General features: G+C 34.1%; 2 protein-coding genes across 3 annotated transcripts; both read right to left on the bottom strand.

Annotated features, from left to right (window-relative positions):
* Positions 1 to 6,254: 6,254 nt before the first annotated feature.
* LOC111392213 (serine/threonine-protein kinase HT1-like) lies at positions 6,255 to 10,943 on the bottom strand. 2 transcript variants are annotated; one of them, XM_023017498.1, is made up of 6 exons: positions 10,379 to 10,943; positions 9,873 to 9,999; positions 9,396 to 9,591; positions 7,863 to 7,987; positions 7,606 to 7,764; positions 6,255 to 7,014 (listed from the first exon to the last, which is right to left on the bottom strand). In XM_023017498.1, the coding sequence occupies exons 1-6, from the start codon at positions 10,507 to 10,509 to the stop codon at positions 6,697 to 6,699; spliced, it is 1,056 nt and encodes a 351-aa protein (XP_022873266.1). In that variant the 5' UTR covers positions 10,510 to 10,943; the 3' UTR covers positions 6,255 to 6,696. The 2 variants fall into 2 exon arrangements, with proteins under 2 accessions (XP_022873266.1, XP_022873265.1); XM_023017497.1 differs by having other exon boundaries at positions 9,867 to 9,999; positions 10,379 to 10,942.
* A 3,426-nt stretch (positions 10,944 to 14,369) lies between these two features.
* On the bottom strand, positions 14,370 to 17,570 carry LOC111392218 (serine/threonine-protein kinase D6PK-like). The gene is made up of 3 exons (XM_023017508.1): positions 17,293 to 17,570; positions 15,619 to 16,825; positions 14,370 to 15,111 (listed from the first exon to the last, which is right to left on the bottom strand). Exons 2-3 carry the CDS (start codon positions 16,818 to 16,820, stop codon positions 14,370 to 14,372), a joined length of 1,944 nt encoding a protein of 647 aa, XP_022873276.1. The 5' UTR covers positions 16,821 to 16,825; positions 17,293 to 17,570.
* Positions 17,571 to 17,854: the final 284 nt, after the last annotated feature.

Genomic DNA, 17,854 nt, shown 5'->3' with positions numbered 1-17,854 from the left:
ACTCGGCTTAGCTCGAGCTCAGCTCGACCCGACCCGACCCAAAAAAAAGCTTGCACATTTTATTCGAGCACAGCCCGAGCCTCCAGTTTCAGCTCACGAGTCAACTCAACTCATTGACATCCTATGCAAAGACGATACTCTAGATATATAAGTAGCAGAGGCGATGCTCTGAATATCAGTAGTTGTGATAAGCTGATATAGAGATGAGACTTTGGATATGTAAGTAGCAGGTGTGATGTTCTGAATGGGAATAGTAGAGATGATGCTCTAATTGTAACTAGCAGAGACGATACTCTAAATGTTACACCTATAAATTATATGGCATGTTCAGATAGAGGAGGTTCCATATAAGTTGACGTAAAATCGACTATTCAATTGATTAGGTCTATTTAATTAAACAATCTCGTTTTGAGCTTGAAATTTGGTCCACTAGGCCCACTAGGCCCATATCCATTTCTCTTTATACATGTGAATCCATTTCACATAAGGTATGTTCTCAAACCCTAGCTAAATCCCATTTTCCATTCTTGCACTCATAGTATCTCTTGCCCGACAATTGGTTTGACCGTCGAAATGCAAAAGGCCGTCGATCTTTTTCTAGACTGACGACCTTTACATCCGGATGAGGTGTTTTAAGTGTGTAGGTCACCTCTACTTGGAGGGAAGGTGGTTAAGATTCTGTAAATTGATCTGTACAAGTCTTGTCCGAGTGGAGTTAAGAAAAGGTTGCTCTGCAGTGCAATTCAATCCATTCCAAGTGGTTTCAAACTGCAATGGCGAATTCTACCTTTAGAAATCACTCTATCCTTTAGGAAATGAAACACCATATGACATTCAACACAAAAAGTGATTATTTTCAATAATGAGCTTAAATTGTAGAAGAATTATGATATTCTAAATAAAAATAACAAAACTGCATGAATTGCAGGAATAAATGGAGAAGGGAAAATGTTGTGTTCATGATCCCATTGTCACAACGTTCAAAGATTTGGGATCCCAAGTGCTATTTACTCTTGATCTATTAAACATTACAATGAAATATTATTTAGGGGTCACTTGAATCTTTGATTCATTATCAGTTTTATGGGAAGACGTATACATACAGAAAATGGTTTACACCCATTTGATTATATATGTTATCATTAAAATCTTTCTTTTTGTAATTTCACCCATTAAACTAAGCACTTTCTTACAATACTTTCCACACGAACAAATTAATGAGAAAAAATTGTTGTAACGTTGAACTATCTATTTTTTTCTCAAATTAAATTCACCTGAATATGAAAAATGAAAACGTCTCTAGGCAAATTCATGCAACAATGATGAAGATACAACAATAATGCAAATGGTTTGTTGGATGTGATTTACCAAATCATTCCTGTTGTCTTGATTAATTTGATCAAGTTGTTTCATGTAGTACTCAAAATCATGTTTCGTATATGATCTGGCTGCATTACTGAAAGGTCTAATCAAATTCTTTCCCATAGTTCCATACATTGTCATCGTGTTTTGTAGCAGATGATGAGTATGTTGGGAATCTACTTATACATGCACAGCGAAAAATTAAAATTATTTCGATTTCCACCGAGAATCCTTTTGTATTTAGATAGAAATCGTAATAAAGATTGTACCTTTGAAAAATTCTGCAAACCTTTTGCTTTTCTTTTCGTTCAAGCAATCTTGATTCGTCACTCACAGCTTTCCAATTGTCCAGCCTCCAATGGTGATCCACACAGAGAATAAAATTGCAGCTACCAGGGTTTTCTCCTTTTCTGCTAGCAAGAATGATTTTGAGAAAAATCATCTGGATTGAAAACCTTAGCCATGTATTTATATAAGCCCAAACGGGTCTGACCCGGTCTGATCCAATATTTAATTAATCCATTTAATTAAATTCGGTCCGTAAACTAATTAATCCAATTAATTAATTCGAGCCTATAAATAACCAACCTAATTAATTAATTTATTGAACGATTGTTAAATTAATTAATTGACAAATTGTAATATTCCAATTCTCTTTTGTGTGCGACAAATCAGGTTCCCGATCACGATGCCTAACGACGTGAAATATTATTTTGATCTAATCAAAATTGATAAATTAAAACACCATTTTAATTTATCATCAATTCACTCTCGCCGTCCCAAATTGACATCAAGCAATGTATTAGGGCAATACATGTGAAGAAAAATATAACGTGGTATGAGAAAACCAAACTCGTTCGTTTACCGTGAATCTCTTCGTCAATATGATCCGATCAATAACGAGATATGGAAGTGTGTCAATCTCGATTAACGATCATATCTTTCACTCCACTATTAAGTCAATATAAGTCGAAAACTCCTTTTCGACTTATGAGTACACCTTAACCAAGGATTTCATCATCGACTTAATTGAATAAAACGAAGATCATAATCTCCTACTATCTAAGAGTGACGAATCCTTTATTGATCAATTACAACCTTCATACGATTCTTGACGTACCCGAACGATGTCGTATTAGCGGCCCGTTTAAGAGCAACATTCAATGTCGCCGAAGTATGACTGTCATCATATAAGGTACCATAACGACCTCAAGTCAAAGGACTAATTTCACTGTCGAACGTTAGAGATTAACCACTAACACTCAGATAGTTATCCATGTGGAATCTCTAGGCGGGTCTTCAATGTTTTGTTCTATAACAAAACATCCACGTGTTCATTTAAGTGTCACCACACTTTAACTTGTGAGATCAATTTCTTACTTCTCAAGTAAGAAATGTCACACGTGATGGTCTATCTGTAATAACGATATCCGTATCTTGTTATTACTTACTACCACGGATGATTTAAGATTCAATCAGATGTAATTTGTATCTCACGATCACAACTCCTTGCGATTAACAAATTACGAAGATTTGAATTTACGGACTCTATTATTTATTTAATTGTTTATTAATTAGATAATAGATCTGCCATTAAATTGTATTAATTATATATCAAAAGTATTTATGTCCAAAGTTGATTGGACTTAGGGTATAATACTTATAGAGTACATAATCCATGCATTACACAAGAGTATATCGTCTATACAGCATAATCAATGCTTGCATGATGATATGAAACAATATACATATCATCTCTCTTTCCATAAGCTTTCTTGAATCTTTATAGAACCGACTCCATGAATTATTGTTCTCAGAATATTCGATGCCAAATGCTAGAATGAATATGCAGCTATTCACATCTGGTTTGTAAGCAACAAATAAGACATCCCATATCTACCAATTAAGAACGTTGCGTCAATCACATCTACAGGGTTGCAATGTTTCCAACCTTGTACACATGCACCTAAAATGCCACGAAAGTAATGTCCATTACAATCAATTTAGTGCATGTTTGACATCTACTAATTTATTTTATGGTTTCCCATAGGATCATTTTCAACCATACAATTACACAATAAAATATTCTATATGTATGCTAAAAATTTCTTCCCTACTTTTTAACCACACATTCTCTTAAAAATACTATTCAAAACTCAATTTTTTCCCAATTAATGAGAATTGAACAAGGTTTTAGTATTATGTCCTCATTCATGGATTCCTCTACTTAAACTCGTTCAAGCCTTTCCTTACCTCAACATTAAACCATATGTCATTACCATATCATGTATTATGCCAACAAGAGTGTAGATTTCCTTGCAGATATGTTCTCGTACTTTATACAATTACCTATCAATGCAATGTTTGATTGTCTATGATCTCTATTGGTTACGTCCATTGAGTAAGTATGTCTATTTCTGATATAACGTACTTTGAACATATTAGTTTTGCACCGTTGGTACTGATGCACACGACTAATGCAAAACATGAATTGTGTTCGTAGTTTCCTATTCCAACAACACTTTTGAAACTTCAAACATTTGGTATGTAGCACATGAAACTTCATTACTATATTTGTAACTTCTACACTTAGTGCATAGGCACATTGGAATGCTTCTTCTTCAGCCCCAAGTAAAAGACAAGTGAGTTGTCATTTGTAATCAGAGGGGCCATGCTTTCACCTACATCATACTCTATTTTCATAACAGTTATCCTCTTTTCAATCCTGAGTTCAATTGATAGCATATCAATAGGATCCATGTATTTGCAACAGAATGGTACAAGCAGTTCATATGTTTTCTTATTGCAAGTAATGAATAACTTAATAGATTCCAATGTAATGAGATGATGTTGCAGATATGTCATCATAATGAACTCAATAGCCAACCTACAAGAATCATCACCTATTTAGGGAGTATGATTCTCGGTAACGGATCACACCCGGTGAAGAATATACATAGCATAAGATGAAACTAATTCCTTGTTTCGTACTAATTAAAATTAAAATTTTAATCTATGTTAAAGTCAATAATCAATTTTAATCATAAATTTCATGAATTCCATAACTTTTTAACTGTACATTTCTATTAAAAATATGATTTTATTCTCCATCAAATAGGAGCTATATCCCGATAATAAATTATTACCACATCAATGGAGCCTTCATATTATTTTTTAGCTTCTCTGAAAGGAAGGATAATTATTTGATCATTTATCCATATGGGTCTCATATTTTAAAGGATTCGCATAATTTTTCTACTGCGTATACATTCTTAGAATACTGATGCTTTTTCAAAATCAATCTTTCTTGTTCAGCATCTTGAACAGACAATAATAAGAGAACATAATATGTTCATTTTTGCCCCCCGGGACATAGCCTAGTGGTGCAAAGGACGGGAGTGAGGTTATCTCACGCCTTGCTGGCAGCCGCAGTGTGGGGGTTCGATTCCTGAAACATGGAATTGGACTCCTTGTAGGCGCAGTGTAGAAGTAGCTCTTGTTTCCTGGCCTGCTGGAGCACATCCCGCGATTTACCTTCCTCACAAAGCTCTAGAGGCGAGATGGTGGGAGCCCTTAAGGTTGGGGTTCAACCTTTTACATAATATGTTCATTTCTCGACGGTTGACTGCTTCTACCCCTTCCTCTTTAGGACTTCTATTGTTGCCCGATTCTTTTGTTACATTTAATCGGATTACTGAGTCCCAAATTTTCAATAATATTCATACTACTTAAAACGTAAAATCACATTCTCCATAATCTAATTCACACACAGCATATTACCTTAACTGTAAAGCAGTTAGGATTTCGTTGAACAGCTTGCTCAAATTTGATAAGCCAACCAGATCGAAGATTGCATATGACTGAATCAAATTTGAATTTTTAACCTAGACACAGTTGAGCTGCTATTGGATAATTTCCTTCAACTTATCGTTTATGAATACATAATCAAACTTAATTGAATTTGAATTTGAAGGAAAAATGGAATGACAACTATTGCTTCCCGTAATGTTAGCCGATTTAATTTTCATTTATAGATCATTAAAGGAGGAATTTTGAATAGCAGTAATCTTGGGTTATGTATTATGTTTTATAGTATTATAGTAGATATCAGTCATAAGTATATCATTATTATTAAGAGTGTATTTGATTGACTTTATTTTCCATGGTAAATGTTAAATTTTTACTCAAATTTATACCTTTGGAGTGTTTGATTAACAATTTTTTTCATACAATTTTTTCATGAAAAATATTTTTCAATTTTTGGTCATGTCACCATATTTTTCTCGAAAATAAGGAAACCATTTTCTTAAAGAGGGACGATTTTTATTTTTCAAGTAATTCATTATCTTTTTCTCTCTCATCTATCCATTAATAAAAAATAGATAAATATAATATTTTTTAGGTCTAAAATTAAATCAATTGAACATATCTAATTAATAATTTCCATACAAATAAATTCTAAAATTTATTTTTTTCATAGAAATTTCATGCTCGCAATCAAATACACCTTAAGTGTTTTTCTATGGTTATATGCTATTTCTTTTTCCCTATTGACATTTCTGCAAAATAGAACAGTTTTTGAATATATATATACACACACACACACACACACACACACACACACATATCATGGGTTAACGTTGCAAGACCTAAAAAGAGCTGGGAATTATTTTATTTTTTATTTTTTAACAAACTATCTTATCTGCAACGAGTATTCAAGAAACTGCGCAAGTTTTAGCAAATGCCCTTTTCTGGGGTCCAATCGATTTGGTTGAAGTATCTGAAAAATAAAACAGCTTTCATTTCCAGGTTTCCATCCGGATGATAGACCACCGTCTCTGAGAACCTGGGTAAATTTATCATAGAGATCAACAATAGACAACTCCACCGGCAGTCACACTAACATATATCCATAAGGATGGGAAATTCAACAAGAATAAATGCTCAGAAACTGGCAGCCAAGCATAAATGCAAAATTTTAACAAAATAATGGAGTAAAGGCCTTTGGATGGATCTCTTATTTTACAGCCATAATACATCACAGCAACCCAAACTCTATAATCTAAAAGGGTTTCCAGCATTTGAGTCAGCTGATATAATAACAGTAAAGGGACTTTTTATATTTAACACTAAGTTGAAAATTAACATCTTTATATGCTAATGACATGTTTGGTAATGTGGATTAGTCAATACCAGAGAAAACAATGTTTGAATCTTGTCCATTGTATTGTCTGGTCATGTCCATCATTGCGTTCCAAACATGACCTAAAGGATTTCTGCTTGTAATGTCTTTGGCCTGATAGTTGAAATCCCAATTACCATTTTCTTTTGAGATTAGTAGCACTGGTTAAAACAGAAGAAGAATCCTCTTGGCTCATTCTCCATTGGCATTTTTGGCGTATCCCCTGTGTGGTCGTCCCTCTTTGCCATCAAAGAGCTTGTGCCGGGAGATTCAGGTGGGAAAACAGCATTCTCAGAAGTGAAAAGTCTCGGAGGCGCAACATGTTCAGGAGGTGAAATTGTTGAGAGAGAATGAAGAAGCATCTGAATTATCTGACTGAAGTTGGGCCTGGCATTTGGATCCTCTTTCCAACATGAAGTCACAATTAAAGCTAAATCATCAGGAAGATCATCCGCACTCGGCCTTACATTCTGAGAAGGAAGATATGAATGGTAAATAAAATTTGAAACGTAAACTGATTTGATTTTTCTAAACAAATATGAACGAGGAATATCTCCCTTACCATGTTGACACATAACCAGATGAAGGAGTCATTCACAAAGGGAGGGAAAAAAAATTTGTGAAGGGTGGACTGTGAAGAGCCTAATATTGTTCCGTTATCCCCTTGATGGAGAAACTTTGATTGAGTATATTAAGTAGCCCATTCACATATTAGTTCACCCTAATGTTTCCTACCATAGAAAGGATTTTACAGAGAGGTCAACTTTAGGGTCAAGGAAGGCAAGAGATCCTTTGTACCCTTATTTTTTGTTATAGACAAAAACCTACGGAGGCAAGTGGACATAAATTTCACATTGAAAGTGAACTACTATAAATCTGTGCGTTTTTGCATGCTTTTGATTTCATTATTGCTTTTCTAATCGGGATTAGGGCATAATGCTACCACACCTCCCCGCTTTCCAACCTCACACCCAGCATAACAAAAACACAAAGACCCTCAAAAGAAATTAAGATTAAGTAGAAAAGGTGTGAAGAGTTGAAAGTACGGGAAAGGAAATTACTTTAAAAGCAGCTGCATAGGCTGCCTGCAGATTTGACATGCCTTCAAATGGTAACTTGTTATGTATGAGCTCCCACAGTACAATAGCGAAACTGTAAGCATCAACTTTGTGATTATAATGCTTCTTCTCTCCATGTCTCAGTGTTACTGTACTATAGAGCTGCAATCATTTACGCAAATAAAAAGGGATTTTCAGCATTCTAGTTGATCCACGAAGTAACAGAAGAATTGAAAATAAACAAAGGTCAGTTAAATTACCTCTGGGGCCATCCATCGATATGTTCCAGTCTCGGCAGTCATCATCTCAGTCAATGATTCTTCTCTTGCCAAACCAAAATCCGCAAGTTTAACAGTTTTGTGGTCTGCTGTTAAGAGCAAGTTTTCTGGATGGGGGGAAAAAATCATAGATAAATCAAGAAAGCTTTTAGCAGAGATCCAAAAGAACGTGTTATATCTTGTTTTATTGAAAAGGAAAGAGATGCAATCATGGAATAACAAATTAAGCTGCACATTTTTAAACGTCACGTGCATGAAATACAGGAGAACTAATTATTTTTGGTAAATATACAGATCTGTATGACTAGATTATCTTGCTCAACAGAAGCTTTCTATCACAGAGACAGAGTGTTTAAAATGCCACAGATATCTTGTAATGCATTTCACAAACTTGACGCCAGACTTCAGCACAACTTCAGATATCTGTGCTTCCTGTACTGTAGAACTTCAATTTTTATTTTTATTTTATTTTTTTAAAAAAAATCGATGAAGGGGTTGCAGGAGGAGTGGAGGGGAGGGAAATACCAATCTTTGATCCCTTGACCTCAGTTGTGAAACCAACAATCCTTAACCAACTGGGAAATAAATTGTTTGGCAGTTACAATTATACGCAAGTTTTAATAATAGACTAACAAATTTCTCTTTCAAGAGTAACGATAAAAAAAGTCAAATAGTAAAAAGAAAGAATATGTTCTGACAAGACAAATATACAACACAGTAATAACATGCACGGTAGAAAAAATTCTCTCTCACGTAAATCATATAATGAGCCTTTTTCTTACTTCAACCTCAGATCAAGAATCAACTGGCCTCACCAAGACTAAGAACTGTATAATTATGGATATCTTACTTTCACTTAGCTCGTGACGATTTTCTTCATAAAATCAAAAGGTGATTCATAATTATTATTATTATTATTATTTTTTTGGGGATTCATAATTTTTATTATTATTTTTTTTTTTGGGGGAGGGGGGGAGTGGGGGGTGGGTGATTCATAGTGTTGTTTATTTATTTAATTTTCCATTGAGCGAGGGTGGGGGGTTTACAAAGGATTTTTGTTATCTTGTTTCAAAGGGACACTAATCCTTTATATCCACAACCTAGGGTATCATACACCCCAAAATGTTCTCTTTCAAGCCTCTCAACCACTCGATCCAATACCGGAGAGCATTGTCATCAGTATTTGTGTACTGGACCGAGGTCACTTTCATGTTAAAAAACAAACACCACTGAATCTGCAATCCCAAGAACAAGCTCCTAGAACTTGAAAACTTAAAGCAGATATCAAGAGATCTTTATCGTTGTCATTACATCAAAAGATAAACAAAGCCTAAACCCCTTTTTGATGATTCAAAAATTGGGCATCAGAAAATGAACTCTTAACACCACCCATCAATTTCATGGGGATTTCAATAACAGCAGTCTAACTTTTCCAATTTCTTTTTGGCTACTGAGATCCATTTCCTTAAGAGAACACGCATAATAGATCAATGAATAACAAGGAATAATTCTCACCGGGTTTAAGGTCACGATGTATGATTCCATGCGAGTGCAAACATTCCATTGCACGAGCTATATCAAGTGCAAATCCAATTGCAACTCTCACATCCAGGCATTTGGGCCGCATGTTTAGCAAGTATTTCCGGAGTGTCCCACCAAGCAGAAGCTCAGTTACAATCACCATGACAGGTTCCTTGCAAGCTCCGATAAACTGCTTGAAGTAGAATTCTTAAAATGATGGAAGCAAGTGAAATTCAAAATGTTTGGTAGGTAGTGCTGAATAGGACTAGACATGTATTTAACTTCTTTTTCTTCCGTAATATTGTCCAGTGCTATCTAACCCAACTCCAACCCTCTGTATACCAAACATGCCTATATATGCATATATACACGGATTCCATATCTAGATGCATGTACATATGTAAACACCTATAATCAGCCAGATTTCACGGTCATAACAATATATAAATAATAATATCACAAAACCTTAACCAGATTCTTGTGTTGAACTTTGGACAACATTGCGACTTCTCTCGCAAATCTGCCTTCCCTCTTGGCAACCTCTTCTGGCGTCTCCCCTTTCTGAACTATTTTGATCGCGACATTCTGATTTTTATATCTGGAGTATAATACAGAAACACCAAAGATCCTGTTTAATAACCTTATGCGGTATTAATTTTTCATAGTGAAACAAGTGTCTGGTGTAAGCACTGCAATATATACTTCCGAAAGAGGATTAATTCTCACATATCGAAAACTCCATTTGTAACAATATAGACAAGATCTTACTCATTGATTCACAGCAATTAACCATTACATATATCTTATTGTTCACGAAATCACAGCACAACTTACTTTTAAAGTTCAAAATACAAACAAATGATATGCAACAATTTTTTTATCTGATCTTTTATTTCTTCCATTCCTACTTCTTTCAAAATTATAAATATTTAACTTTCAGAAATCAAGATTCAGACAGAAGGCCAAAGTCAACTTACTTCCCCTCATAAACCTTAGCATGAGCTCCTTCTCCAATCTTCGGTCCCACGAAAAGATAATTCGGATCAACCAACCACTTCGGGTCCAAATTGAACTCTGAACCCGAATAAAACCCATTCCCAGATCCCATTTTTCTACAAACCTCTTTCTCCTAAAACCCAATTCCAAGATCAAAACTTTTATAATAGGTCTTTGCACATTTAAAGTAAATCCCAAATCAAAATATACTCAATAAACAACTATACACAGCAAAACCCATACCCCAAATTCATGAACCGAAATCCCTAAATGTTTGTGATTCTGAAGCAAAAGAGTAATTTCCTACATGATTTCAGAGATCCCACAACCAAAAAACTAATGTTCATTGGAAACAGAAGAAGACCATTAAACAATCAAGAATGGATTTTCCAAGTACAAAAAAGGAATTTGAAGTTGTGGAGTGGAGTGGAGGTGGAGGTAGAGAGTCTGTTTGAGCTTTTCTCTCTGCTAAAACTCAAATTTGTGCATTTTCTTTTTTGTGTACTTCGTTGATCTGCAGAGATAAAGCCAAGGAAGGAATTGAAGTATATGTCAGAAACAGTGGGGGCAAAGCTAATTATTTTGAGTTATGCTAACGTGACAGGGTGACACCTTGATCATTAATTGAACAGTTTGAAAAAATAAAAAAAATATTCAAAAAACAATAATGACGTTTGTGCAGACTCAAAGATAAGAAATAAAAAGAGAAATTGACATGACAGTTGCTGATTGGTGTTTGATTTTTTTATTTTTCAAACTGTCCAACTATGTTCCGACACGTGTTCCCCCATTTTTGAATTTGTTTTTAGGCCTATTTGTGTAGCATAATTCTTCAAACAAATACACGCAGGCTCTTGTCATCTGTCCCAACTCTGACCAAGTATCTTTACTTTCGCTTATTTAATAATAACTTACACAAACAGGTTAAAAAACATATTAAAAAACAGGTGGATAGGTATCGATATATGATTAAACAGTTTGAAAAATAAAAATAATAAAAAAAATCCAAATAAGCGCTGTCAAGTCAATCTATTCATTTTTGTCCTGTATTCGAGCCCGTTGGTAAGTGATTATAAATTGCAAGAGTACGAGAGGGGACAATGCAGAGCGGAAGGGAAAGAACACAAGATGCTTCCATTGAAAAAGGATATGATTTTTTTATATGAAATCATGCAGTATTGTTTTTTCACTTTGGAATTAAAAAGAAAATTATTAAAGTTGCACATGGAAATGGATCCTCGCATAGGGGACAATCCCACACAACAAGAGAAGATGATCCCACCAGTTTTTGTTCCCTATCTTTTTTAGTAATCTTTCATTATTTCTTCCAAAAAAAGCAAAATAATAATAATAATAATAATAATAATAATAATAATAATAATAATAATAATAATAATAATTTGTTTATCTTTTTTGCTTGATTTGTCGCACGGTTAGAAAGCCAACGTTTATACGTTTTGATAATATATAGTATTATAGTGTTTATTCGTGCTTACTTAACAATTCAAAATCTTCCTAGGGTCTGTTTGGTACTAATTCTTAGAATCAATTTTTTAATAGTTATAGATAAAAGTGGATCTCACATCTAAGTGAAGAAATAAAAAATGGCGGCTAACTATATTAAGGTCCCGTTTGGGAACGATTTTGAGAATTGATTTTATAACCGTTAGGTGAAAAGTGAGGACCACCTGAAAGAGAAGAAGTCAAACTTTATTCCCCCCCCACCTTTGTAAAGTTTTTGAAAAGAGGACTCGTTATTTTTCTAGTTTTATGCATTGATTTAGAGCTTATTTGGGAGTAATTTTTCACCTAAAAAAATTGATTTTTTAACCGTTATTTCACTATTTCAACCGTAAAATTTGACTTCTTCTCTCATAGATAACCCCTACTTTTCTTTTAACAGTCACAAAATCAATTCTCAAAATCACTCCCAAAAGGGGCCTTACCATGTTTTGTCGCACGGCTAGAAAGCCAACATTTATACGTTTTGAAAATATATATATAGTGTGTATTCGTGTTTAATTAACAATTCAAAATATACCTAATTCTTTTTTTTCTTTTTTTTTTCACCTTTGTAAAGTTTTTGAAAGAGGACTTTCTAATTTTCTAGTTTTATGTATTATTTTATCACGTGACAGGGAATCGACTCTTGCTTGTTTTGATACATACAAATTTATCCGTATACGGTATTTGTTCTCGGGTACAAATCATTTCATCGAGTTCTTACAAAAGAAAAAATTGTCACATGTTAAATACTATTTTGGGTGATAAAGCCCCTGTGTGACAACCATACTTTTGAAAAATAAAGTTTTGAATAGTGATTTTTAAAAAAATGTAAATTAAAAGGTAGGAAAAAATTTTGGATTTATATTTAAAATATTTTATTATATAAATATGTGATTGAAAACGAGTATATAAATAAAATTTGAAAAATATATTGACGAATAGGGCCAAAATGAATAGCTAATAATCATAAATTTTAATCCTGTAGGCCTTAGTTTTCTCCAAGGTGCTGTCGGTGCTTTCCTATCTACACATTTTCTTCTCATAATTTCAAACTAACCCATAATAGTCAGTAGCTTCTAGTCTATGGAAGAGTCGTATACTTTGGCACATCGCAGCGGCTTGACTTTTTTCTTCATTTTTTTTTCCTTTTTTTTTTTTTTTGTAGAGTTCGTTTGACATAATTTTTTACATTTATTTTCGTTTTTTAGAAGAGTTTTTGAAGAAATTATCTTAATTTTTGTTTTAAAATTAATTTCTAAATAAAAATTCTAGTCTGAAAGTATCTTGAGATAAAGTATATCAAACTACCCTTCTTTAAAAATTCTTTTAATTAGGATGAGCAGTTTTATAAAATTAGTCAAATTTGTCCACAAGAAGCCTTTTATACCTCAAAATTTCCGTTTGACTTTTTAAAAGTCATGTCAACGAGTCTTACTGCTTGTTTGTTACGAATTAAAAGTCAATTAAAATCAATTTTTTGACCGTTATTTTATTAATTTAATCGTCATTTTTGAATTTTTCTCTCACGGGTAGGACTCATTTTACCTCTAACGATCAAAAAATCAATTATCAAAATCCCTACCAAACAAGTTCTTAATTTATTCAAAGAAATGACAAACAAAACTTCAATTCAAATTAAAAATGTGCCTATATAGTAGAAATTAGTTTTTTAAAGCTGTTTCAAATAAGCTCAAATTTGACCTTGAAAAAATAAAATTAATTAATTAATTAAAAACTGTATTCTGCGCATACGGAAACCTGTAATAATGTATTTAATGGATTTTTAAAATTAAAATATTGTAATTAATTCACTAAAATACCAAATATATTCAAACAATCCTATACATTAATATTGATCATACACTAATAATAATATGTATATCAAAGGGTTTAGGAAATATTTTTATCATAATATTTATTATTATTTATCATTTTAAGACTGAATTCATAAATATGTCACATGTTATGTGCTAAAATATATTTTAGAAATTACATATAAATTTTATAATTTAAATGAAATGGTAAAGTCAGGCCAAAATGAATATTTTATATGAAAAAAAATACGATCCACATAATAAATAATTACAAGTTAGTAATCAAAATTATTAAAAATTTACCAGATTTTAACATTTTTCCCCACTGAAAATTGTATTAGAAACAAAATTCTAAAATATGATGAAAATGTAGCAATAAATTCCCAGTTATTTGCTTGTGAACTTTTTTGGGTGGAAAGTGAATCTTGTGAAGGCAATCTGCCGGTGATTCGGTTTGGAAAGCCCCGTTTGGGCCCATTTTTTCAAATTAAAATGAATAGAATAATATATTTTTGAAGAATGAGTGGTTAAAAAAAAATCATTTTATAAGTAATATTATTTTACGGAAGATTAAATAATTGAAAATAGGAGAGAGAGAAAAATGAAATTTAATTTAATGGGACCAAACAGGTGCAAGTTGGGCATTGAATACTTAAATACACATCATCAAACTGAATTTTAGACGAAGTAGTTCAATATTCACGCTCTGGAAAAATGGATGCTGTTTGATTTCTGTAGCTCCACGTCTATACGCGAGGCGATGCTGTGGTTCTTTCACCAGCAAACCTCGGATCAAGTCTCGTGCAGCGAAGCTAACTGTAGGCGACTCTGGAAATCTTAGAGGCTGTCCAACAACATTAAACAAAGTAGCCCTGTTCGCTGCTCCCTTGAAAGGTGTTCTCCCGAACAGAAGCTCGTATAGAAAGATCCCGAATGTCCACCAATCTACTGCACTGCCATGGCCTTCGCCTTTGATAATTTCAGGAGCCAGGTATTCGTGTGTACCCACAAAGGACATCGATCGAGCGCTTGTAGGTTCGGCTAAAAGTTCTGGAAGAGGATTCGCTTGATTATTTATTTCTAACTTTGGTTTGGACTTCTTCTCTTTCTTGGACTTGCTTATGAACCGTGGTGCAAAACATGTGGGTTGAATACAAGCAGACTGGATGGCACATGAAGGCTCAATGCAGTATCCCGAGTTCTTTGGTTTCGAGCTAGAATTTGAGAATTTGACGAGTGTCGGGCTCACAGCGCACCTCAATGAGAGGTCGAAATCTGAAAGCATTATATGCCCATCTTCTCTCACCAAAATATTCTCTGGTTTAAGATCTCTGTAAATGATCCCGAGCATGTGCAGATACTCTAAAGCGAGGAGGACTTCGGCCACATAAAATCTGAAGAGTTATAAAAATTAGTATGAACATGTCGATATGTATAACCCTGCATATCTGTTCTCTTTCGGAACTATAAGACACTCATAAACATTTGAAATAAAAACCATTTGAAGCTCTACATAAACCTCATGATTAACATGGCTTTTCAAATCAAATCGTCTAAGTTATCGCAAGAGGTTTAAGCTCGGTACAAACCCCAATCTGTTACCCTTAGTCAAAATGTAACGCTCAACTCCCAAACATCAATGTTCTAGATTCCATGGCGGGCATAGGAATCAAATTTCAACTAGACCAAAGGAGCTCATATTCCTATCAGTTAGATCATCCATTCACACATTGAAGTTCAACAAGATTTCCCCAACAACACTAAATCAAAGGAAAGGGACAATTTTTACAAGTTAATATCGAATCTAATTGAGAACAAATGATTTACCAAAAAGTCAAATTCCCCACTCATAGGTTCAATCAACAAGAATCACAATCAAAGTCAAGGATTACAGATCATACCTGGCAGCATGCTCTGGGAAAAACTTCCCGGGTTGTTTCTGCCTAAGTGCATGCAAATCTCCCCCGGGGCAGTACTCCATGACCAGAAAAGAGAATTTCTCTGTCTCAAAATGAGTATATAGCGTGGGGAGAAACGGATGATCCAGGGATTGCAAAATTTCTTTTTCCGTCTGAGCTCTGGGAAGTTTCTTCCGGCTTGCCAGAGCTTCTTTATCCATCACTTTCATGGCAAAATAAGTTCTTGTTCCAATCAATTCTGCTAGATGAACACTGCCTATATCACCACCTCCCAATCTCTTCAACATTCTGAAATGCTTTAATTCCAATGATCCATTATAACGAGATCGGACTGCTCGAATTGCTTCCCATCTTGTGTCGTTTGCTTTGTGTGGTTTGTACATAGCACTACTGAAACTACTTGAGCAGCTCTCATCACTAACATCGCTGCTCGTGCTGCCTCTATGGATACTCGTTTTCCCACTCTCCATATAATCACACAAGTTGCTAACTTCCCCACTTTTACCAGACTTCTTGACACTGCTCGCACATTCACTAACTTCAGTGTTTGTAAAGCTCTGTTTGGCTTCCACGTACTGTGCTGAGTAAAAACTGTTTTGAGGACTCGAGCAGTATCTATTTCCTGATTTAGATGGCAAGTTGTCGTTTAAAAGCTCAATAGCTCCTTTAGCTGCAGAATACAAAGAGAAATCCACAGGTTCCAAAAGGTCATTAGAATGGGAATTCTCGGTCTCATCAACAGGATGTGGGATATAATCTTTGCTATCCAATGTCAAAGCCTGCTCCCGAGTTGAATCCTCTCCCATTTCTTCATGTCCATTGCCATTGCCATTGCCATTGCCACTGCCCGGAATTTGCTTTTTTCCATTATTTGATCTCAACTGTGCTGTAAACAAATCAGATGCATCATCCTTCTGCATGCTGAAATGGGATGATTTATAGGAGCATATTGAACTGATCATGGAATCTGCTCGAGTATAAGTTTTCTTCATCTCTGGATCTGTAGGTATCGCATTAGATCCAGACGAGCAGACTTCATATCTATGTTGTTTAATAGATCGCACAAGAGGAGGACGACTAGTCTCAATGACAGAAGGAGGAAGATACTCAACAGAAATTGCCGCTTCGGGAGTCACAGGCAGTGAAGTACCCTCAACGAGTGAATCTTTTAAGTTCGTCGACATAGGCACTTATACATATCGAAATGAACAAAATCAAAACCTAAAATATATACTGAAAATGGATGTAAATAAAGCAGTTTTCTCAAGGGAATTGAAAAAAAAGGACATGCTTAAATGGCTTAATCCATAGTACCATCAAATTTTGTTAAATCAAGAAACTCATATAGATTGTGGAGAGAGAAAATGTGGCATAATTTAAGCAACCATAACTAAACTGTAAAATTTCTTCAAAATACTAAAAATAACTATGAATAATCACTTTATTTAGACACTATTAACACAATTTATCAAAAACAAAACAAACAGAGGTCCAGACAAAGATAAAGCTAATCTGCTTGATCACAAAGTAATTCAATTCTTGTGTCGCATTGATTTCAAGATTCTCTTTCTTTTACATTGCCAAATGAAACCAAATCAAGTAAAGTAAATAGTAAAAAGAAAAAGCCGTAATAAGAGAGAAAGATTCTCAGTTTACCTTATTAGAGAATGCAGATTAAAGAACAGTTTATCATTATTCTTGAAGGAAAATCTTCGAAAAACACTGATAAAGTGGCTAGAATTTGTGGGTTCTTTCCAGATCGGATCAAAACTAGAAATTAAATTGAAAATAATAACGATTGATCCATTGCGAGATTATAAATGTATGGTTTAATGGGTGAAATTTATTTTAGCGAAGAAAATGAACAAGAAGAAGAAGGAAAGTTGAGAAGCAAAGGTGGAGGCACCAGAAAGCAAAGCAAAAGGCCAACGCGGTAATTACTCTATTAAGAAATCTCTCACCTTTCTTGCATAGTGACGCTTTCTTTGATAACCTGTTTGTCAAAGCGGATAATAACTTATAAGTTAATCAGACTATCAATATTCAACTCTTTAAATCACTTAATCACAATCTTTCGACCCATTGCTTTAAAACAATTTTAAGTTTTGACAAACAAGCGCCATGATTTTTGTAATCGAGCTACATTTAATTATAATGAAGATCCTCAATCTTTTCTCATTTTTGCATTTATATTCTCAATTTTTTCATCTCGTTTATA

The sequence above is a fragment of the Olea europaea genome, unplaced genomic scaffold, assembly GCF_002742605.1.
Source record: "Olea europaea var. sylvestris unplaced genomic scaffold, O_europaea_v1 scaffold903, whole genome shotgun sequence".
Classification (NCBI taxonomy): Eukaryota; Viridiplantae; Streptophyta; class Magnoliopsida; order Lamiales; family Oleaceae; genus Olea; species Olea europaea.
Note: the sequence above shows the minus strand (reverse complement) of the source record. Positions and strands in the feature narration are given on the sequence as shown.